The 24,705-nt window shown below is 44.8% G+C and overlaps 1 protein-coding gene across 5 annotated transcripts in view; it reads left to right on the top strand.

Moving 5' to 3' along the window:
- The window catches only part of ROCK2 (Rho associated coiled-coil containing protein kinase 2), a 531,243-nt gene that overhangs the window by 332,240 nt on the left and 174,298 nt on the right, over positions 1-24,705 (top strand). For all 5 annotated transcript variants that reach the window (XR_014962943.1, XM_085610696.1, XM_085610694.1 and 2 more), the window contains exons 7-8: positions 7,825-7,963; positions 9,811-9,902. Coding sequence is in view for 4 of the 5 variants with exons in the window: in XM_085610696.1 (XP_085466822.1) it covers positions 7,825-7,963; positions 9,811-9,902 (231 nt within the window). In the remaining variant the exon portion in view is untranslated. The remainder of the gene's footprint in view (positions 1-7,824; positions 7,964-9,810; positions 9,903-24,705) is intronic.

A 24,705-nucleotide genomic window follows, 5' to 3' on the forward strand; every position in this document is an offset into this window, starting at 1 on the left:
GAAATATACTGTTCTCAAGCAATTTAGATAGGGAAGGCAAAAGTAAAATAGGCTGAAAGTTTCCTGGTTCTGAAGGGACTAGTGAAGGTTTTTTTTCACGAGTGAACAAACTATTTCTTCTTCCAGCCTGTGGAAACTAGGCTGGTATTGAGGAAATCTTCAAATATATATCGCACTATATTAGCCAGTAATGAAGAAATCTTCAAATCCATATCTCACTACAATAGCCAGATAAGGCATAAGTTGTTAAAAATATTTGGCAGGATATGTCTCCAATGACGAATCCAAAGCGCGACTTTGTGTAATTACTGTAGTGAAGTCTGCATCTTAGATGGGGGATAAACCTGTCTAGGTTTTGTTGTCATTTTCTCTGTTGAAGGTTTGTATATTGTTTTGTGTAAGTATGTCTAGGCCATTGGGGAGGGCAATGCCTCCGTTTTCAATTTCACTTCCGATAATAGTACTTTTTTTCTATAAAATAAGTTGACAAATGCTCACAAAGATCAAAGGATGGGATAATATCATTTTTAGTTGCAATTGGATATTGCAATTCATTTACAATTATCAATAATTTAGATACATTTGGGATTGTAGTTCGGCGATTAGTGAAGTATAATTTTTTTTTTTGCACTTTTGTCGTTCACCCAACTGGCTTTTATCATTTGTATTAGACATTTTTATTCATATACTCCTGAAGGGCAGCAAACAATGAGAAGGTTTACCAATTAGATGTGCAATGGTTGCAGCTGATGTATAATACGTTTTAGACTTCTTTTTAGATGTTTTGTACGATATGATTTGAGTCCTGTTTATTGTTCTAATTGACTAATAAACTATTCATTCATTGTAATGTATTGCAAGCATTTTGATTGTTGGTTGCTTCATTACGTTTGTAGTTGTCAAATGTGGCAAATGCAATAGTCAGCAAAAATAATCTCAGACACGCATTTTTCACCTTCTATTGGTTAAACCTTATTTGAGTAGAAAAATGCATACAAAAGAATACATAATATGGCAAGGATGTGGATATTAGTAAATACAGGTTACCTGCTCTGTTATTTTTAGAAAACCATGTCCATAAAATAAGCTTTTTCAATTCTGAGATGTAATATAACATTTTTGGCTCTGGGGATATTCCTGGGAGTCTTAGGTTGAGGGTGTCAAGGTATCTTGTTTTGTGCAAAGACAAATTCTTTCTGAGGCACTTTTGTCAGAAATGGGATTATTCATTTGAGGGAGGAAGCATCCCTACTAACTGAAAAATTCCACCCTAGATGAGTCAAAACAAAGTTCTGCGAGAATCTCTGCTCGGCTCCTGAAAGCTATGGCACAAGCAGCAGGCAATCCCCAGTGAAGTGTGTGCTTCGATCAAGCAGTGTCAACAGTTTTAGAGCAAAGAACACAACACAATAAAATTACCAAACCATTTTAAAAAGTATAGAAGACTTTAATGAACAAAAAGACACCCAGGCCATCAAAATAGCTTGGGCTCCCTTTCATCTGAGACTATTCTAGATGCAGTGAAGTGTCAGGTTTATCTTTCCGAGCAGCGAGTCCGGGATATTCAGCTTATGATACCAATGTTTCTGCCTCTATGGATTTTTAAGATAATGACCCTGAGGTTGTTAAGCCTCATGGCCTCCTGCATTCTTCTTGTAACACATGCCTGTTGGCCAATGCAAGCTCTGCAGTGGGATCTGGAAGTCCCAGTTGGCGCAGCATCCAGGGAATCTCTCTGACAGTCTAGATCTCGGAGGGAACTTTGAAAGATCTGCAGTGGTGGCTGATGAACTGCGATTGGGTCAGGGCCATAACCCTCTTCCCTCCCCAGCCACAGCTGACTGTACTGACAGATGCGTCACTTCTTAGATCTGACGGCCATCTGGGAAAGGTGGACATCAGAGTCCCTTGGTTTCCGGTGTAGTCCAGTCTCCACATCAACCAATTGGAGCTTTGGGCGATTTGCTTGTCTTTGAAAGCCTTTCTTCCTTTGATCAAGGGAAGGCTGGTGCAGGTGTTCACGGACAACACCACCGCTAAGTGATAAAGCAACAAACAGGGTAGGGTAGGTTTGTAGACCATTTAGGAGGCTCAGCATCTCTGGACATGGCTGTAACACCAGGGCATTATCTTGGGGTTTTAACACCTGGCAGGCTGTCTGAACACCAAGGCGTTATATCTGTTCACCACCACTGAGAATGTGCAATGTCAGCTGTTTTGCACACTGGAATTTCCAAGGCGACTCTCGCCCCTGAGACACTTTTCATCTTGAGTGTTCTCCGGCCTCCTGTACGCCATTCCTCCTATACCACTCCTGCCTGGAGTTTGCATGAAGATCAGAAACAACCGAATCAGTCATTCTTGTGCCTCTGAAATAGTCACAGAGTCTGGTATTCTGAGATGTTGAGGATGGCCATTGGTCTGCCATTCAGGTTGCCTTTCGAGAGGATCTTCGGTCACAGGAACAGGGGAAGGTTCTGCACCCGTAGCTGCACACCCTTCACCTTCATGCATGGAGATTGAGCGGCGACATTGGACAGCTTTTGACCTTCCTGAAGTCTATAATGTTATTCTGTCAGCCAGGTGTCTCTCGTCCAAGTGGGTATACGCCTGACATTAGGAGAAGTTTGTGGCATGGTATGATTATAAAAATATCGACCCTCTTTCTGCACCTCTCTCTAAATTCCTTCTGTTTGCTCGATCTTTGACCCAAGAAAGCTCTGCTCTAGGCACAATTAGGGGTTATTTATGAGCCATTTCGACATATTTTTGATTGCCGGACCAACCTGTTTTCAAGTCATCTGTTTTGGCTAGGTTTCTCAAAGGTTTGCAGCCCATGTTACCCTCGGGCCATTCCACATAGCTCCAGTGGGAACTGACTCTTATTCTAACTTTCTTAATTTGTGCACCTTTTGAGTTTCCCTTTTAGGCTATTGGCCATCAAAACTGCTAGTGGCCATTACTTTGGCCAAGAGGATCAGCAAATTGGAGGCACTCTCTGTGCACCCTCCCTGCACCATCTTCTTTCCGTACAAGCTGGTGCTCCAGACACATGCCTCCTTCCTTCCGAATGGTTGTGACTCCTTTCCATGTAGGCGTGAAAGTCACCCAGCCTACCTTTTTTGCTCTGCCTCACCTCTCTAAAGAGGAGGAAAAGACTCCATTGTCTGGACTCAAAAAGAGCGTTGTCCGTCTACATTGATCGCACAAAAGAGCTCCGGGTGGATGATCAACTTTTTGTGGGGCATGTAGGAGCCAAGAAAGGGAAGGCTGTGCAGAAAGGACTGTCTCATTCCACCAGAGCAAAGGCTGTGACCAATGCGTCAGCCTGTAGAGTCCCTGTCCTGGAGATCTGTTAGTCAGCAACGTGGTCGTCTTTGCACACGTTTACCAAGCACTGTTGTCTGGACAGTCGTGTCTGTTGCATCGGGCACTTTGCCTGTTTGGTCCTGCAGGATTGTAAGGTTTAAATTGGTTTTGCAGACACCTCTGGGGAGGAATAGCTTGGTTATCTATTCTAAAGCAAGGAATCTGCGGCTAGAAATCTCTATCAGATAAACAAGTTACTTACCTTCGGTAACACCTTACTGGTTGAGACTATCTAGCTGCAGATGCGTTACCAGCCCTCCCCGCTTTTCGAGACTATTCCAATGTAAGGGACACCCTTTTCAGTACCTTAGTATTTCACACCAGTGGTCAGTTCTGATCCCGGTTCCGTGCTCCTTGCATGAAAAGTTTAATGAGTAACTTATATCAGCACTCCGGTGTGGTGCCTATATAGGTACCACTCACGTAATTTCTGGCTTCGCCAAGACTGACGCGGAGCCAAACAACTCAACATACTGGGCACAAGGGAATTGCTCAAAAACCTGCGGATCCATTCTGATGCTTGAGTAATATTCTATGGCATGGAATCTGCGGCAAGTTAGTCTCCATCTTAGGTAAGGAACTTCTTCTTTATCTCTCAATAGGAGCAGAGGTTGAATACACCAAGCAGTTTGTCAGAGTCAAGGGGTTTACCTTCAGACAGAAGTCTCCAACTTCTGGGAAAACTTCTTGTGGTCAGTCCTGCAGCCCTAGCTCCTCAGGGCAGACTTCTGGGCACCAGGTTTCTCTCCAGCCATGTCTCCTGCAGGATCTGCTCGCTGGAGACTTTCTGCTTTGTTTCCCTGAAGCATGTAAAAAGGATGCCAGCCTGACATCTGTAGTGTAGTTCTAGCCCTGGGTGCTAGCAGAGTTCAGGAGTCCTTGAGTGATTACTCTTCTTCTAGCAGAAGTCTGAATTCTTCAAGCAGGCCTGCCTTCTTCCGATGGAGTCTTCCAAAGCCCAGGAATGTTCTAAGGAGGTGGCAGAGGTCCAAGATTTATCCTGTGCACTAGCACATGATTGGATGAATGTTACCACCTAATTCTAACAAGTTGTTTGCAGTCCCGCCTCCTTTCTCAGAATTTTGTTTTTGCCTTTCTATGCATTACCCAGGTGCCCCTGTTTGAAGATGGAAGGACCCAGCTTCCACCAGACAGGCCTGTCTTCAGCTTCTACGCCAATCCCCTACTTGACAGGATCAAAACAATTTTTCCCACCTATTCTGGCAGAAGTCTAACTTGCTAGGCGGGTCCAAGACAAAAGAGGTAGCGCTAAAGCTGTCTGTTGTATTGCCAGCTGTTCTTGTCCACTCCCGGATAGCCAATACTTGCTAAGTCATCAGTTGGCCTTTCCTGGGCCCAGAGGCAAGCTACTGTCTTCTAACCTAGGTTTGTGAAGTCTTCTAGCAAAAATGTGTATTGTAAGCAATCAAAAATCTGATTTCACAGTTTTGTATGTATAAATATAAATATATATCTGTATTGATATGTATGTATATGTTATAGTTGCGACCTAGTAACAATAGGAAATAGATTTTTTTGTTTTGATAATAACTTTGCCACAATTTGATGAATCTGCACAAAACTTCCCCTCCCCCTCAAAAAAAGTTAATCAATCTCACCTTCTTCCTGGAAGGTTTCGGGGAGATCCACCAAGCATTGGGAGGGGAGGGTCTCAAAGTGTTTATTTTCCCCATGTAATTGCCATAGGGGGTTTTAAACAGTGCTACAGCCAAAATGTATGAAAAGAAACAGTAGCGTGCACTCTGGCTGGCCGCATCCTACACACAAATATTGCTGCCACCATTACCGGACTGTGGGACTCCTTTTGTCCTGAAAATAAAAATAAGGTATAAGGGGCAGGATAGGGATACCCTGAGCACCTGGACCTTGTGTGGTCAAATAAAAAGTGTTGTTTTTGGGGAGCTGCGATCCCACATGAGCCCTGCGGGAGCAAGTGCTGTCCTACCAAACTCATGCGGAGTCCTACGGGACTTGGCACGGCTCCTGCAAGAGTCCCACAGGATATTTGTCTTATATAAAAAAGGAGAGGGATTGTTTTCCTTTGGAGTTGGGAGGTGGCTGTCTGTGTGGGAAAGGGTTGGGTGCTGGGCCAGAAGTAGGCCAGGCCCTGCTCCCATCTACATGCCACGCATGGCCTGGGGTTGGATAAGTTAGGTATGGTAATTAAATCATACGTCGCATTAAAAAACCCTAGAAATTCACTGAAAATAACAAGGTCAAAGTGATGATATAGTTGGGTAAGGACCTATCTTATCTACCTTAAAAACATCCTCAGAAACTCTCTCCAAAACCAAGGGTTACATTACATCATAGTGACATTAAAGTTAGGTGAACTTTTGAGTTAAAACGTTGCATTTGACTGAAATTCACCAGTTATAGTTAATTCAAGTAATTTTAACTTGCACCCTCTCCGTGCACTGCTTAAGACCTCATATATAACATCACTCATGATGTTCTATGACATCACTGGCAACACTACTGATGACATCTGAAATGACATCATTGATGACATAAGTATGCATGACAAGAGCACAAGTTATTTGAGTTAACTATAACTGGTACATTTGACCTAACTGTAACGTCACTTTCACATTTGTTTTTTTCATGGAAAATAAATATTTATTACTTCTAGGGGTATTTCAGCCAGCCGTCTTGAGCCTTTGGCATGACTGTATTCGATTCACATTTTTCTTCCACCCACTGCAGCATGGGCCAGTGGGTCAGGCCACTTGAGCTATTGGCTGATTTCACTGAATGATGGCATTCTGCTCTTTCACAAGGAGCGCATCCACACAATGTAGTTTTCTTCAGTGCCAAGTACTACTTTGTCAGTGTGTGGTTTTGAGGCTAATAAAATGTTGCATTTAGTCATTTTTTTTTTTATATCGGAGAGGACTCAATAGCACTCCCAAAAGAAAGTTTGACGAAAAGTTTGTTCAAACAAAACCATCATTGACAAAACCAAAAGTCTGATAGACCACACCAGACCTATTGGCTTCCCTAGTGCTTGTTTTTGAGGACTGGAACTTAACTTTCATCATTAGATTTCAATCTAGAGGAAGGCAGAAAAGGGATATGTTAAAAAGAAACATTTAGCGTAGGGTTACTGAATCAAGGCTATGTCACGTCATTGGTTAATGCTAAGAAAAACTTGTCCCTCCCTCTTATTTTTTAATGGAAATTTAATTTCAGAGGAGTAATATGTGCGTGCCTCCCCCCCCCCCCCCCCCCCCCCAACACAATATGTGCGTGCCCCCCCTCTAGTGAAAAAGGTGCTGGGATCATTTTGGCTTTTCAAAATGTGTAGCGAGTTGGTGCTGTCGTAGGCTTTAAGTACCTTGGTCGGACTGCGATTGACCAACCAGTCATTTACTGACCAGGCTTCTCCAACAAGTAGCTCGTGAGCCACTGGCAGCTCATCAGCTACCTAAGAGTAGCTCTCCTGGGTCGACTCCAGCCCACTAAATTAGAAGCTTTTGCTTAACCAAATTAAAATATGTATACCAAAACTGGAAATTTTTCTAAGCTAGAATGTGTGTATTTTCAGAACTGATAAGCTGAGGGTTGAATTTCCAAAATATATTTAAAGCTGATATTTGAGTGATAAACCATGTTGTATTGGGGAGGTTTATTACTAATATAATGACCTTGTTGCCAAGGGTGTTTAAGCTATGGCTGGTTGCCTTTGTAAAGGCATTCCAAATTGATAAAGCCTTTTTTTACATTACCTCTGGATACCCTGTCTGATGCAGAGTTGATTACTGCTGGTAATTTTACATAGGGTGTACTCTTAACACTGTTTTCTGATATCATTGCTATTACGATACAAATTATATTAGTAACTCAGGACCATTTTTATTGATCATAAGTAGCTCTCATAACCGAGAAGGTTGGAGACCCCTTTTTTACACCCTCATGGTCTTTCGAGAAGCATGCCTTTGCTTCCTTTCCACCATGAGAAATTCACCTGGGTCTTAAAATCAGTCCTGAAACACTGCCATCTCTGTGCCAATGGAAAGGGGCGCAGCGGGACAGCTGGTACAGTGAGGGTGTCTGTTCGCTGTCGCCTCTGTGGAATAACATATAGATGTGGTGTCTCTATTAACAGGAGTTTGGAGCCAAGTTCGTGAGGCTTTAAATCCCAGCCTGGTTGGCTTGACAAAGGGCGCTCTGTGCCACTCGCGATTGCAAAACTCAAGCAAAACATTTTGGAAATCGGATCTTGAAAAAGCTCTCTGCCCATGTGAAAATGTATTTCCTTTGCTGACTACATCAGCGAGCTCAAGAATGTTTACTTTGAAAGAGTAAATTCAATTTATGTGCAGCGAAACCTATCTTATTGCCACGACCGCTACACCGAGTATCGCGCATCTTGTAGGACGTACCTTTCGCCACCACCACCGTGTGAATTTGATGTGCCTTGCTTCTTTGTAGGCGATACTCCGTTTTATGCAGATTCCTTAGTGGGAACATACAGCAAGATCATGGACCACAAGAACTCGCTCAACTTCCCAGACGATGTCGAAATTTCGAAGCATGCCAAGGACCTCATCTGTGCCTTTTTAACTGACCGGTATGTATAGAAACCTGCCTGTTTTGTGCCTTCTTTTGTGGTAACGCCTGCAGTTGAGTGGTGGTTTGTGGCAGCATTTTCAATGAACCAGTCTCATATTTTATTTGAGATTCTTGTATGTGCAAGGGGCCTAGTTTGAACAGGGTTGCTTCTAGAAAAAATTATAGTTGATTTAGATTGCATGTCAGAACTTAATAATGTGATTGTTTTGTAAATGCTTCCTTGTGCTTTTTACCTGGTAGTTTTATCTAACCAGCAGAATTTGCCTTGTATTTTCTTTCTGCTGGACATTAGCTGCATCCAGTATTGGCCATTTGTAGCTGGTGAACTAGAATTGCAAACTGAACAATCGAAAAAGGGGGCAGAACAGGCACCAAGCAAAGGAACAAAAACAAACTAACACACAAAGAAACGGTTAAAAATCTTCTAGTAAAGTTATTTCTTTAATTGCTTTTAATTCATTGGTCATTGGAGAGAAAAGGGCAGTTTTGAGTTGTCTGAGGGAGGGGTTGCTTGTACTTCAGGGTGTGCGAAATTGCTAGACCGATCTTTTACACTCTTCATGAAATAGTGCCGAAATTCTACGCACATTTATCGAAATGTGTAAAAAAAAAAGAAATATAAGTTGCAGTAAAAGTAATGCGCACATTGTTTTGCAGAAATAATCCATGGATTGAAACATTATTCGCAGTTATTTTGCTGCAAAATATGCACATGGACAATTGAGGCAACATGTTTTTTACAAAAACATTTCACATGTATAATTTTGACAAATTCAAAGTCGATCAAAAAAGTGCTGATTTTGCAAAATGTGTTTTTTTGCCCTGTTTCCCTATAAGAATACACCGTCCGCTCGCCCGTTTGCCAGCCTTTTATCATTGAGTGGCAAATATTACAGCATACACCATTGATGTGAAAGCGAAGTAACTCTGCGATCTTGTGTGTATTTTAAGGGGCGGTTGTGTGGCCGTTCTTTGAGGGCGCACATAGACCTTGAGGCCGAAGCTGCTTGAGCATCCCCGCGTGCATTGAGGTTAATTGCGTAGCCTTAGAGGGGAGAGGTCAGAGGTCGGCGCTGGCTTTCCCTTTTATTTGTCTGATCTTTCATGTGTATAATAGTTCTAGTCCCCGAGGGGTGTGTCAAACAGATGCCCACTTCATGTCCACTTGATTGCCAGCTTCGCGCTGGATGTGATACGTGGAATGGCTTGGTTTCTTTCCTGTTTTTTATTTTTATGTAATGTCGGGTCTCAAGTGGCCCTTGTCCTCACGCGTTAAGCTTGGCTGAAATGCTCTTTATTTCCAACACAGTCCTGTGCTGTTCGCCCCTTCACAATGTTCTCATTTGGTGCGCTAGGGTTAAATCCTGGGACTGTACAGAGTATATGTATTTACTTTTGGCATTTTTGTGCAGCCGCGCTCGCCCATGAATTATCACATTCTTGTGCCCTCCCCTCTGTCCCTAAGACTTTTCTTATGGCTTGGCAGCATCGTGGATGTCAGCAGTTCAAGAGGAGATTTTTTTTTTCTATTTAAAAGGCCCGTGCCCTAAACGCACAAAATGTACAAGGAGCACAACCCCGCCTCCACACGTGGCAGGCCACGAGCCCCAGTCGGGGCCCTGCTTCCAGGGGAGTGAAACGCACACCCAGGAGCGGGGATCATGGGGAGGGAGGGAGGCTCCGGTTAGTCAGCCCATAACGGTGGCCGGTAAGGGCCAAGCTCCCTTGCTCTCTCAGAGTAGGAGTGTGAAGGTGCCTTCGCGACTGCTCTGTGTTGGGACCGACAATGTCATGAACCCCCAAAGCAGACTTGTTCTCCTAATGCGGATGCCTTGCTATGTTTAGGGAGAAGCGACTAGGAAGAAACGGGGTTGAAGAAATCAAGCAACATCAGTTCTTCAAAAACGACCAGTGGAACTGGGACAGCATCCGCGACAGTAAGTGCTTTCTGCCTGCCTTTCTGCCTGCATGTTTAATGTACGGATATTGGGTAGAATAGGGAAGTGGCATACTCTTTGTTTTAAAAATGTTTTTATTATTTTTATTTTCTTTTATATTGGATATCTGCTAGAAGGTATTACACAATACACTGTACTGCGTTGGAGGCGCTGGGAGAGTGGGTAACTGGTTAGACACCAGCCGAGGCCAGTAGCGCATACCACTATTTGTAATTTCTGCGGTCGACTTTGAGGTTCGTGGGTAGAGCCAATTTCCCCGCTGATTCGGCTTCGCAGCAGTTAGTCTACTTTACGAGTCCCACTTGAGACACTGTAGTTGGATGACGCCTGTGGTCAGCTCAAGTCTGAGATATCCTGCCGGTCCGTCACCATCTGAGTCCAGGTGATGACAACCCGAGAGGTCTGGGTTTCAGACAGTTGTGGGAGTGTTTACACCATTGGCTCTTGTGGGGTCCTTATCTCTGCACTTCTGTGTGCCTTTTGAAGCCCTGTATCATCGACAAGTGTGCTGCTGTGACCCAGTACCTTTCAGAAGCAGTACAGCTTTGCAACACGAAATAGCACACTCATTTTATGTGCGGAAGTTTAAAGCAAGGATGTCATTTAGGGGTCGCAGCTGCAACCCCCAGCACTGCCCTTGCGACACCTGGCCTCAGAGGTGCCAGGCACCCAGTGGCAATTCGTCATTAATTATATCAGTTGGGGCTCCACTCTCTTTGGTTTCTGTAAATATTTGATTACACTAATAGTGAAAATATATATTCACTATTAGTGTACATGAATATTATGTTATTCACTAAAATAATTGAGTACAGTTAGCTGGAATAAGACCTTCAATGGCATCTGAAGTTGCCTGCAGATGATTGTATTTTAGTGAGAGAGAGAGAGTGTTTATAAGCTTGAACGTGTGTGTATGTGTAAGCGTGCGTGAAAGTGAGGGTCAAAGGACATGTGATGTCACTTGCGCTTCCCCAGGCATTTTGGTGAATTGACGCCCATGGTTTTCAGCAAATGCTAACTTATTACTTTTCCCTGCATTTATTACCTGCACAATTCGATGGATTTTTAGTGCGTGTTGTATCCAGTTGTTGACTCCTTAGCACCCATGTGGCACCTGATGAATAGTTGCATTTTAGTTTGACGGTTTGTCTGTAATGGTATGATGCTGCTAATCATGATTTAAAAAATAAAAAGTGTGATCTCGTTTTCTGGAAAACAGCATCAAATGTAGGATCTCCTCGGACACAAATGATTTAATGTGTAAATGCAGATTTGTCCGTCTGTTTCCTGCTGTCTTCTGCGATTTGAATTCTTTGTGATTTGCTGTCTGAAAACAAAATAGCTCTAGGCAAAGATTCTGAGAGTGAGGTGCAAGGTTTCTTTAAAAGGGAACTTTTTTTTGCTCGCTTTTTCTACACAGTGTTTAAAATGCTATCGAATTATTCTATTACATCATGACTTTTGCAAAGGTCTTCTTTGTTGGGCACCCAATTTTTGCCCCATGTCTGCAAAACCAGTTGCTTAATATATTTTAGCCTTGCGTAAAACATTTTATTTCTGAATACTTATTAAAATATTACCACACTTCAGGATAGTAAAGATCTCTAGGTCCTATGGGGCAGTGGGTCCAGCAGACTCACGATTGAAGGTTCTGTTTTGGCACACATTCAGTACTTCACTTTTTATAATTCTCCAATCTCAAATCAAATGACGTGCAGGTGCCATGGGACATGCAAAGTGGATTTGCTATGACATAATTTCTGACCAGAAGTCAAAGAGCACCAGTGTTGTAATGCTTTGTTGATTCGTCATCGAAGCTTACCCGATATCATCAGTTGGCCTCAGAAAAGTCCTTTTTGGATACATCCAGAATGCTGTTTTCCCCCCGGATCGGCTTACCCAGATTATGTCAAGCCTGCTTGAGCTCTTCTGGGCTTTGTAAATAATCAATACTGCTAGCCACTTAAGTGCCATAACAAACTCACTAGAAAATAAATAAAATGATTACCAAACTTGATAAAACCAAAAAAATCACCCCCAATTTAGTTATTAGCTCAATCTACTTCTGATATTATTTTATTAAAGTGAATAGCTCGACACTTTATAAAGAAATTTAATTCAAATACTTTTTGTGTCCAATGGAACAATATGCAATAAAACATGTAACATAAATGTTGGATTGTGGCAGTATATTCATCAGTAGACTAAAACTAAATTAGGCGGAGGCTCACAAAAGATTTTACCCTTGCTTTATCACAGTTTCTCCAGGAAAATGTAGGAAAAAAAGGGCAATACATTTTATATATAACACAGCTCTAAGAATAGTTAAGCCATCTTCCACGCTACGCTGGTTTCTGCGAATCACTGCTTCACAGATGGAGCACTGGCTTTGAAATCAAGAGTTGATGCATTCTGTGGCATGATGGAAAAGGCCTCTTGACAGTCTTTGAAAATGACCTGTGTATGGTAGGGAGCATTTTGAGATATGATGCAGCAGTAGTTTCAGCAGCAGTAATGGGAGGAATGAAGAGGATACACCTAAATATATTTCAATGGGAAAAACCTACCCTGTTCTCCAAAACTGGACTTAAGGAATCTATTGCCAATTCCTCAGGGCAGAACTTGTATTCAGAACAGGTGACAGCCGTGGCTTTGTAAATGAACGCACCCTTATCGCGAGTGGCAAAGGGCGCTCAATCCAGACAGTGTCCACAAAGAATCAATATTTTAATGTCGACAAGTCTGCCATGCACTCCTTTTGGTGAGGCTGTATTCCTTCTCTTTTGAATCAGGGTGCTAAGGTTTTAGTAAATATCAACAAATTGTCACCCTTTCTAGATAACTCTATGCTTACATTGTGGAATTCTAGCATTATTGACCCATAAACACCCATTCAAGGCCAACCCTGAACCACATGCTTTCTCAAACTTCTCAAATCATCAAGAAAGCCTCTTTTGTAACTTTTATTTAAAAGTTTCAACTTGAACAGTGGAGATAAACCCCTCTCGTTTAAATATCCACCCTTTCCACACCGTCTACCAGCACTCTGCAACCACATTTGGAAAACTTTGCACATAGTGAACCACAAAATTAGAATGTCTCAGTCCTAAAACCTGTTTGGGAGATCTAGGTGCTGTCTCTTCATCACCCTGTATCTAAACACATGCACCAAAGATCTGTGGCAGCTGATGAACTTTGAAAGTGGCATATGCAGGATAAGTGCAGGGGGGCTTAGACGTGTACTTCTGTGGTGGGTTGGTACTTAATGAACTAAGTCAGAAGGTAAAATATTTGACCATAATGAACCTAGTTAGTGTATCCGACAGTGCTTCTTCGCAAATTGTTCCTAGGTCCTGGTCTTCCATGGCCATTGAGTGTCCTTGGCACTATTTCTACTTAAATTTAGCTCTTCTTTTCTAATTCAATTTGGGATCTTTTTGTTTTGCATTTCGACTTTATTACTGTTTTGGTACTGCATATACTTTACGCATTGCCCTTAATTAAACTTAAGTCGGTTTTCTCTGTGCCGTAGCTATAAGGGGTTGAGCTCAGGTTAATTTAATGACTTTGAGCTTATCAGTCTGACAGGCGTTATTTTTCCTTGAGGATTGCAGTCACCCACCCCAAATAATAATCCAATTTCTTACAATAAACATATTGGTACGTCTGCCGTACTTGCAGCGGGATGGCCGTGTGACTACGGAAGAGCACCTGGTCACTTGGATGCCTGTGGATGTTATAAGGAAATCGCCTGAGGTGAAAATAAGGTTAATACAATAGTGAACACTTGCCTTTCTCAATACCACTTGGTGCACATCTGTCTATCCAGACAAAGATGCCTAGTTATTCACAGCTGGTCTGTTTTCCACAGTTCAGAACAAGTCTTGAGGTCTTTCCGTATGAGGGCTCCCTTTAGCTGTCCCTGCACATGCTTTTCTCAGGCCGACAGTCTTCATCGCCACTTTTGCATGCAAGTGTGATGATACTGCTGAGTTTGACGATGCATTCATGCTAGAGAACCCCAAGATTATTTATCTGATGATCCCCAGTAACTCACAGCTCTATTTGCAGGTGATTTCCAGCATACAAAAAATGATTATTACATCCCCCCACACCAACACCCTCAATGCCAAACTTCACCCAAACTACCATTTATTTGTTATTTTCATAAGTAGAAATTAATCTCAGGAGGCTAAATGCATTCTGTAGATGATCATCTACTCCTCTTGGACATGATCTTCTGCTGCAGGGTCATGAGGACATGTTCATCTCACCGAGGGCGTGATGCAGGCACCTGCGCAGCTTGACGATCGGCTTCAGGTCCTTCTGCAAGGTGTTCAAGTGAAGTGGGATGCAAGGGACCACAGGCTCAATTTCACTCTCATTCATGAACCATTAGCTAAATCAAAAGAGGGCAAGTCGGGGAACACTAGTTAACTACAGTGATAGAAAGCAATAGAAATTCTAAAAACAGAATTGGGCTATACTGTGTGCTTTGTGCATGTGTTACTGTAAGTGTGTACTCAGATGCACACCTTGTGCTGTCTTCATTTGTATTGTGTGTGGAATTTAGCATATGGAGAGGCTTCGTCAGGAATTGGCACTTCTGCTAGCTCCTTAATGCTGTCCCATTTTAATGGGAAATGCTGATGTGTCACATTGCACAAATACAATTACTTCCATTTGATGCCTAATGAGAAGGTATAGGTCCAGTGCACTATGTGACAGTAGAAATTAATGTGTCTTGTAATATGGCAGAATAAATAATGTCTCAGTAACAAGATGAGCTCAATTTATTATGTGCTTCTTACTTGCACAAAACTGGGTCATGCACTCTTCAATTTTAAATAGGTTGACAGGTTTCCCTGTCATTGAATGTTGATATATTTATCAGTGCTAAAAGCGACAGTTCACCCTACTTCCTCTGTTCCAAAAATGTGGGTCTGGCGTTGGTGTCTTGTGAAGGTCTCATACTTTCTTCCTTTCATACCACAGAATTATTTGTGTGTGTGTGGACCCTCACACCAAGACGCCCCTAGAGTGGCTCCAGTGGAACTGTCAAAAAATCTGTTGCAAAATAACAGATCCCTAATCTCAAGTTGTCTGAGATAATTCAAAATGCGACCAGGGGCGTATACAAATTAAAGTGTTTCTTTTCCGCTGCACCCTTTCCTGCTGGCACAACATATTTAAACGCCTTTTCGACGTACTGTTACTATCCCCATTCATAGTGGCATTTGGAATTTTTGAGCACCCCTTGAGAACAGTTTTCTTTTCTCATGCTGCGACCTTATCTTATTTTACATCTGTGAGCTGCTTTCCAGTGAGGCAACACATAACCAGCACACCACACTGCTTGCCACACAATGCCTCCCTGGTAGCTTTTACCTTTGGAATTCACAGACTCAAGTCGGCCTCATGGCAGAAGACGTGACTCTTTTTCAATTCATCATGGCTGCGAAATATCCTCTAGACTGAAAATTTGCAAGTTCTGTGCAACACATGCAGTTTGCCTTATTGATTCACCATGGCTTAGACGTCAAGGAGGTGCTTATTTGATATTCCTAGGTAAATCAGAGAGTTGTACTAAAACACTAACTTTTCTAAGAGAATGTCCCAGCACTGGCCAACATTCTTGATTTATTTTGGAAATTTCCCAGTATACATTTTTGTTAAACAAAATTTTGTTTTCAATGAAAAACATAAAGCAAACGCTGCCAGGATACATCACAAATAATAAATAATGCTCTGCGACAGCACCTAGTAAATAGATTTAAAAAAAAGACAAGCAGGCAAATACATATAATAAATACGATAAAAATGACAACTAAGCAAGTACATATAATAGATTAAAAATGACAAGCAAGTTCATATAATAGATACAAAACGACAAGCAAGTACAGTCTAAGTGCAAAACATGTTCAAACATAGTATTAGACCAGTGTTTCCCAAACTGTGGTCCGGGGACCCCCAGGGGTCCCTGACACTTTCCCAGGGGGTCCGCAGGCAGCAGTTTAAAAAGCACTGCACTTGTATAATTAGCAGTTTTCCAGCAACAATAAAAGTGTCAAGATAACACCAGTGATTAATGCACCTGCTTGGAGAGATGAGAGTTTTGTCCTGTGGCAGCTTTGAGTTATCTAATTTAGCACAGAGGGTTAATATGCCTATTGCAAAGAACTTGAACTGTGCATTTTAAATAACAGTATTTTATGTGCATAGGCGAGTGAGTTACTGCTTTTGTCACAAAGATTATTTTGTTACTGCGCAGTACATAAGTGACAATCGGAATCTAGCACAGTGACCTATAAACGGTCATCAAAGAGCTGCTTGCAAACTGCATGGTACTAGTTAGTAACTTATGTTTTTTCCCTGTCTTTCATTATCCCGATGCTGCTAAAAAGGTTTATTAGGGTGGAAATACATTTTTATTGTTAAAGTCAATGCTAACCACTGTCTAATGTTCTGAATCCCGAGTTTTTTGTGCTTCTCCAGACCAAGCACGCTTTAAAAATGCCTACCAGTATAAATGACATGTGAATCCTACACCTTGTAGTTCCCTTTGCCTTATGTAACATTTTCTATACACTGATTTACACTTATGATTAATTGTCTCTATATGTGTGTGATGTAAAGTGATAAACGTGTTGTAGACTGCACCATTGTTTCCTAAATTTCTTTGGGGGGAGAGCCTCCCAAAGCCCCCTTTGTATTGGTCAGGCACACTCAATGCACTTGGTGTGCACCGTATGGGGACTGGTCTGAAAACATCTGCCAGGGCTGCTTTGGGTTTCCGGTCTGGCCCTGGCAGGAGTAGGAGCCTCGTACTGCGAAATAAAACCAACCATTTAAAAGTTAGTCACAGAGATGCAACACCAACCTTCCCATTAAAACTTTAGTTTTTTTGCAAATTCTTTCAATATAAAATACTAAGGGGGATATTTACAAAAGAAGTGGTGGAGCGTGTCGTTAGCCTCTGTGGCTTAACGACACGTGGCGCCATTTCAGAAACGCAGGGCTGCACCATATTTACAAGAATATGGTGCAGCCCTACATTTTGCCCTGTGGTGGTGCTACACTTAACAGTGTAGCGCCAACACAGGCACCCTTGCAACACAGTGCAAGAGTGTCTGCGTGCAGGGGAAGATTGTTTATGTACTCTTCCTGCACATAAACAATCTTGAAATTGGGTTTTGTCACTTGTATGTGTGCTGCTTAATGCAGCACACATGGAAGTTATAAAATGCCATTTTTTTTAATGATTGTTTATGTACAGGAAGGGTCACCTTCCTGAACATAAATAATCCAAGGCGTTTTGCTTTTTCAATGTGTGCTCCACAAGGCAGCACACATGAAAAAAGCAAAAATGAGAAGAAATAAAGCATTTCTCCTTGTTTTGCCAAGTTAAGACCTGGTTTTCCCTGGTGTGAAATTTTGCGCTGTCTCCTATTTACACTGCCCCTGTGAATAGGGGGCAGCATCAAAATCAATGGGTTTTGCGGTGGAATGCCCACTGCAAAACCCACTACCCACCCCTTTCACGCTAAGCATTGCGCGAAAGGGGGCCTTATTTACAAGGCAGCGTTAAACCATATTAAGTGGTTTACCGCTGCCTTGTAAATAAGGCGAAGCCCCTATCGACACGCAAACGTTGCAAAAAGTGATGTTTCCATGGTGGTAGGGGTTTGTAAATATGCGCCTAAAATCCTTAGTATTTCGAGTATTTGTTTTGTGTGCACATGTGTTTATTTTTTTCGAATTACTGTTTTAACGTTTGAAATTTAAATCATACAAATTGCTTGGGGGTCCCCGAGTTCCAGTGGTGACTCAGTGGGGTCCTCAGGAGTCAAAAGTTTGGGAACCACTGCCCTACATGATTAACCGCATAGTCAGCCCACCCTCAATCCACCCCCCACCCACACTCCTACTCAAGCCACTATTTTCAACCTCTTCAGTGGTTGATCAGGAGAATAAGACACTTGAACAGGATTTCGCTGCAGACAACTTCGCCAACACTGCCATAGTAGTAGGAGCTCCTAAGGGACCGTAGGTAAACGTCTCCAGGGAACAAAGAGGACCCGCAATAAGCCTGGCAAGTCAGGTGGCAAGCCAGTAATACCCTCTTCTTCAGGATTTATTCTGCAGTAAACCCACTGGTTTAACCATTGCATTTGGGCCGCCAAGTAATAAGACTCTAGATCAGGTATAGGCAGTCCTCCCTTCGCTACAGGGCGCTGCAATTTTGTTAGTGCCACCCTCCGCCTAACTGTCCCCTAGATCAGTTCCAAAAGTAGGGGTTCCAGGTCCTGGAAACAGCCGATAATGCACTAGTAATGGCAGCGTGGCAAAGAAGTAAAGCAATCTCGGAAGCACCACCATCTTAGCCACGACTATTCTGCCAGCTTCGGATAATGGCATTGTCTTCCAAAAGTTTATACTAAAGAGAGCTCTGATGGCTGCCCCAACATTATCAAATAGTAAATCTTGCTGGTTATGGTATATTTCAACGCCTAAATATTTAAGATCTGTAGGGCTCCATGCATGCTGAGAGGAGGAGCAGCATTTCCACAGAGTGGGAACAAATGGGATTTCTGCCAATTAATATGAAGGCCCGAGACTTCACCAAAGCGCTCCAATAAGTCTGTTGCTCTTGGTAAGTCCACTCTGCCGACCCGTAGAAAGAGTAGCATATTGTCAGCATATAATGTACATAATGGAATTGCCTATGGCTCTCCAACCCACAGTAACCCCACCCCCTCCCCCCAGTGCGAGCACCGCAGGGCTCCATTGTGATGGCGAATAAGGGGGAGATTGGACACCCTTGCCTAGTTCCGCATCCCACATCGTAAGGTTCAGATGCAATTCTGCCACTGCAAACCCGCGTCTTGGGACCTGTTTAGAGAAGCCTGATCTAGCGAATGAACTCAGTACCCAGCCCCAGTCGAGCCATTACTTTATACAAAAATTCCCAACTCAACTTCAGCAAGCCTGTGCAGAACCAGCCTCAGCGCGGACGCGGCTTCCGCAGGGGCGGCTTCGGGAATCAACGTGGGGGTCAGTCCACCTCCGCCGCCTCAGCCTCCAAACCTTCCTAATTCAAGCTTTGTGGAGCACCCCATGCCAGTGGGTGACAGGATTCGCCATCACCTTCCCCACTGGCATGCTATTACATCGGACAAGTGGGTGTTTCAGATTGTCCGCAAGGGTTACTCCCTTCCCTTTCAGTCCACCCCTCCAGCCATGCCACCTCGGTACATCCGCTTGTTGGGGGACCACTAGCCGACTCTCCAGCAGGAAGTTGCAGCCCTCTTGGCCAAGGGGGCCATTGAGGTCGTTCCCCGGCCAGAAGTAGGGTGTGGTTGTTATTCCCTCTACTTTCTGGTCCCCAAGAAGGACAAAGGGGATCTGCATCCCATCTTGGACCTCCGGAACGTCAATCGCTTCCTCCGAAAGGAGAAGTTCAAAATGCTGACTGGCTCAGGTCTTGGCTGCCCTCGACCCTGGAGACTGGATGGTAGCGTTGGACTTGCAGGGCGCATATTTTCACATCCCCGTCCTGCCGGCCCACCGACATTATCTGCGGTTCATGGTAGGCCAGGAGCATTTTCAGTTTGCCGTGCTCCCCTTCGGCCTTACCAGCACCCCTCAGGTGTTCAAGAAGGTGATGGCGGTGGTTGCAGCTCACCTGCGCAGGTCAGGGGTGTCGGTCTTCCCTTACCTGGACGACTGGTTGCTGAAGGCGAGCTCGTCCCAGGCAGTCGTCAACCACCTTCAGACTACGGCTGACCTCCTGTATTTGATGGGGTTCTCCATCAACGTGCAGAAGTCGCACCGGAGTCCCTCTCAGAACCTCCCCTTCATCGGAGCAGTTCTGGATTCAACGCTGTTTTGGGTTTATCCTCCCGAGCAGCGAGTCCAGGATATTCAGGCTATGATTCCGATCTTTCAACCTCTATCCTGGGTTTCAGTCAGGATGACCCCCCCGGCTCCTGGGCCTGATGGCCTCCTGCATCCTGCTGGTGCCACATGCCAGATGGCGTATGCAGGCTCTGCAGTGGGATCTGAAGTTCCAGTGGGCTCAGCATCAGGGCAACCTGTCCGATCATGTCCAGATCTCGGAGGGCACTGCACGGTAATTGCAGTGGTGGCTCACGAATCGCGATTGGGTCAATTTGCAGATCCCTCTCCCTTCCCCAACCGGAGCACACGGTGGTGACGGATGCGTCCCTACTGGGATGGGGAGGCCACTTGGGAGAAGCGGAGATCAGAGGCCTCTGGTCTCCGGTGGAGTCCCGGCTCCATATCAATCTGTTGGAGCTTCGGGCGATCCGACTTGCACTGAAGGCATTCCTCCCCTCTATCCGGGGGAGTGTGGTGTAGGTGTTCACGGACAACACCATCGCCATGTGGTATTGCAACAAACAGGGCGGGGTGGGGTCCTGGACCCTATGTCAGAAGGCTCTCCGCCTCTGGACATGGCTGGAACGTCAAGGCATTACCTTGGTGGTTCAACACCTGGCAGGTTCTCTGAACGCCAGGGCGGACAAACTCAGCCGCCGGTGCTTTATGGATCACGAATGGCGTCTGAACTCGGACATGGTGCAAGGTCTCTTTCAGCAGTGGGGAGAGCCTTGGCTAGATCTATTCGCCACCGAAGAGAACGCATAATGTCATCAGTTCTGCACGTTAGAATTTCCAAGGCGGCAGTCGCTCGGCTACGCTTTTCTTCGCGAGTGGAGTTGCGGTCTGTTGTACGCCTTTCCGCCTATACCACTTCTGCCTAGAGTACTGAAGAAGATTCGGCGCAACTGGGCCCAAGCCATCCTTGTTGCTCCGTATTGGTCACAAAGATACTGGTATCCCAAGCTACTCAGCATGGTGATTGATCCCCCGATCCGTCTGCCTCTTCAGGAGGATCTTCTGTCGCAGCAGCAGGGGACGGTCCTCCACCCGAACCTGTCCAGTCTCCACCTCCATGCGTGGAGATTGAGCGGCGACAGTTGACAGCTTTCGATCTTCCTCCCGAAGTCTGTGATGTCATTCTGGCAGCCAGGCGTCCCACCACAAAAATGGTATACGCCTGCAGGTGGAACACGTTTGTGGCATGGTGCACAGCGAAGGCTGTGGATCCCCTTTCTACCCCTCTTTCTGAAGTCCTTCTGTTCCTTCTTTCTTTAGCCCAGCAGGGCTCTGCTCTGGGCAATATCAAAGGTTATCTTTCGACCATCTCCGCCTTTTTACGGCTTCCAGATCAGCCTGCTCTTTTTAAGTCCCCGGTTGTTAACCGTTTCTTGAAAGGCATTACGCACACGTTTCCTCCGGTGCCGTTCATAATGCCTCAGTGGGACTTAAACCTTGTCTTGACGTATCTGATGTGTTCCCCCTTCGAGCCACTTCATATCTATCCTTTGCATCTTCTCACTCTCAAGACGGCCTTCCTGGTAGCTATCACCTCTGCCAGAAGAGCGGGTGAGCTCCAGGCCCTTTCTTCCAAGCCTCCTTTCCTTTCTGTTCATCCGGACAAGGTGGTTTTAAGGACCCGTCCTTCTTTCTTGCCAAAGGTTGTCACACCCTTCCACATCGGGCAGACCATCACTTTGCCCACCTTCTTTCTGCCTCCGCATCCTTCAAGGGAGCAGGAGAGGCTCCACCGTCTGGACCCAAAACATGTGCTCGCATTCTATCTGAAGCGTACACAGCAGTTCCGGGTGGATGACTAGCTCTGTGTTGGCTACGTGGGCACCAAGATAGGTTGGGCTGTGCACAAACTGACTATCTCACGGTGGGTCGGTCTGTGCATCAAAGCATGTTACTCCTTGGCTAAGAAGGAGCCTTCTGTGGGGCTGCGTGCCCATTCTACCAGGGCAACTGCAGCCACTACTGCCTTGGGACGCGGCGTTCCCTTGCAGGACATTTGTCAGGCAGCTACGTGGGCCTCGCTGCAAACGTTTACCAAGCATTACTGCCTTGACAGTCCGGTCCGGAGAGACGGCTTCTTTGGCCGTTCTGTTCTCCGTGACTTTCTGGTGTAATCTATTCGCAGACCCTCCACCGGGGTTGGTATTGCTGGGATATCTATTCTAAGGTAAGGAATCTATCACTAACGTGTCTCTTTCAGATGCACAAGTTACTACTTGTGTAACGATATATCTGTAAGAGACATTAGTTAGGGATAGATTCCTTACCGCCCCACCCAGCCTCCCCGTTCTGCAAACTGATTCTAGGGTTAAGGTCATTCCCTTTCTTGGCCCTAGTTTCATGGCACCAGTGGTCAGTCTCTTGCATGGCTCTGCGTTCCTAGCACGGAAAGTCGTGTACAGAACTGACATCAGTGCGCATGGGTGGCACCTAAGTAGTCTCCGTGACGTCATCTCGGCGCTTACGATGCCAGCGACGGACGTGGAGCTGCAGGATGCCACCTACTGACACGCAACGGTACTGCTAGCAAAACCTTCCGGATCCAGTCTGACGCCTGGGGATTATTCTAAGGTAAGGAATCTATCACTAACTAATGTCTATTACAGATATCGTTACACAAGTAGTAACTTGTGCATTAAAGTTATATTGGTGTCAAGCTGTCCCTATATGTAGCAAAGAACTCCACAGGCAGGCCGTCAGCTCCAGGAACCTTACCGCGAGTTATATCTCTAATGGCAGCTCTAATTTCTTGTATAGTAATATCTCCCTCCAAATCATCTGCATCTTCCTGTGAAAGTGGTCGCAGATGACCCAGGGACATAAAGCCCTCAGTGTCCTGCAGTTGTGGCCTGGGCGCTGGGGTTTAGTGGGATGTATAGAACTCTCGAATTCTAATGGTGATGACGTCTAGGCTTTATAAAGGTTCTCCTGTGTCAGAGTGTAGCTCCAAGTTCAAAGAACCCCTTATATTTGGGTTAATAAGCCACGCTAAAAGGGAATCTGTTTTATCATGCTCTGCATGAGTCAGATATTCCCTGTAATCAAAGTAGCGTAGTCTCTCAACTTGGGCTGCCAGTAATTCCTTTGCCTCGACCAACGACTACTTAAGAGCAGGATTACCCGGTCTCTGTTGTTCAAGGTCACGAATCACCTTTTCCTGCGCCTCGACCTCACTAACAACCATTCTACGCATCCCAACCACATCTGCAATATAGCGACCCGTGATCACTGTATTAAAAGCATCCCACTCAATCACAGGGGACGTAGCGGTCCCTGTATTGTCAGCAAAGTAAGCACTAATGGCCTCTTTGATATTAGTTTTAAAGACCAGGTCATCTGGTGCCTCCACCCGCAATCTCCAAACCGGAATGCGAGGTCGCTCGCATTCCCAATTTAGAGAGACTAACATTGGGTTATGATCTGAAGCAGTTCGGCACAAATATTCTATTCCATGAACTGCAACATGGACAGTCAGGGTACATAAAAAGGTGTCGAGCCAAACATGAAGTTCATGCAAGCCTGAATAAAATGAATAGTCTTGTACCACAGGGTGAAGTCTCCTCCACAAATCTACCAATCCTCACTGCAGTTGACATGCAGAGAAAATGCGACCCATCTGGATCACTAGGGAATCTCCCAGGGGCGGATTTGAACGATCGAGTATGGGAGCTGCAACACAGTTAGACTCCCCACCCAATAATATGGTCTGAGTCAGGTAAGGTGACAAGGCCCCAGACAGATCAGCAAGAACTCCCCCCCCCCCCCCCCCCCCCCCCCGATACTCCCACGGACTTTATTGGGAGCATAGATTCCGACAATAGCAAGGTCGAGTCATGCAAACCTCCCAAAGATGACCATGTACCTACCCTCCGGATCTACAAGTTCAGTTGTTTTCTGAAATGGTACCCAAAGCAAAACACGACTGGAAACAAGCAAATAAGTCATGGCATACACCTGACCCCGCCACCTCTTGTGGAGAGCCAATACTTCAGAAAGTCTACATGTTGAGTCATCTAGAAGGGAGACTATTACAGCCAGCTTTAATAACCAGGAGCAGCATGAGCAGCAGGCAGGTGTAACTCTATAAAAATCCCATAAACAAGTACAACCAAGCCAATTCCCCTTCCCCAGGACAAGAAGCAAACGACTCCCCATCCAAACCAGTCAGAAACCATCCAACACACATGCATGAATTACAGGCACAACAACACGGAGGGGGATGCCTACCGAGGCACCCCCAAGCTCCACAGCACACCATCCGCAGGATACAAAACAGAATTATCACTTCCAGATAGGGCCTTGCATGCAAGATAATTACCACAAGATTGAGCCCAGCATGGCAATTAGCCAGGCATTACAGTATTCCCATTGATATTCCACCAGTTCTCAAACACAACCAAAACATCTGTAGGATACAAACACAATAATCGCCTCAAGATTGGGCCATGCATACAGAATTTTGAGCCTTGCATACAGGAAATTCTCCTGAAGACTGAACCCAGAATGACAATTCGTCTGGCATCACAGTATTCTCGTTGACATTCCACCAGCTCTCATGCATAACCAAACTAAAGTAATTATTTTAGATGATCTCATCTGATGTGCCTGGGGTTATCTTTGGCAAGGATTCAGTAGATCCCAGTGATGAGCCCGATGTTTGATCAGAACCAGGGTCATGTGGTTGACTTTCTCCATTGGCAGACTGCAGAGTGGAGTCCCTTCTACTCAAGGCAGCCACTGCCTCCACAACTTGCCGGCGTTCATAACACACTTGCGACTGAGGAGCTCCCTGGCCATTTTTAGCTACTTCAGAGGTGCTTGCCGGCTTCACGTAGTCTGTTCTTCAGAGCAAGGTCTTTTCGTT

The sequence above is a fragment of the Triturus cristatus genome, chromosome 6 (genome assembly GCF_964204655.1).
Source record: "Triturus cristatus chromosome 6, aTriCri1.1, whole genome shotgun sequence".
Classification (NCBI taxonomy): domain Eukaryota; kingdom Metazoa; phylum Chordata; class Amphibia; order Caudata; family Salamandridae; genus Triturus; species Triturus cristatus.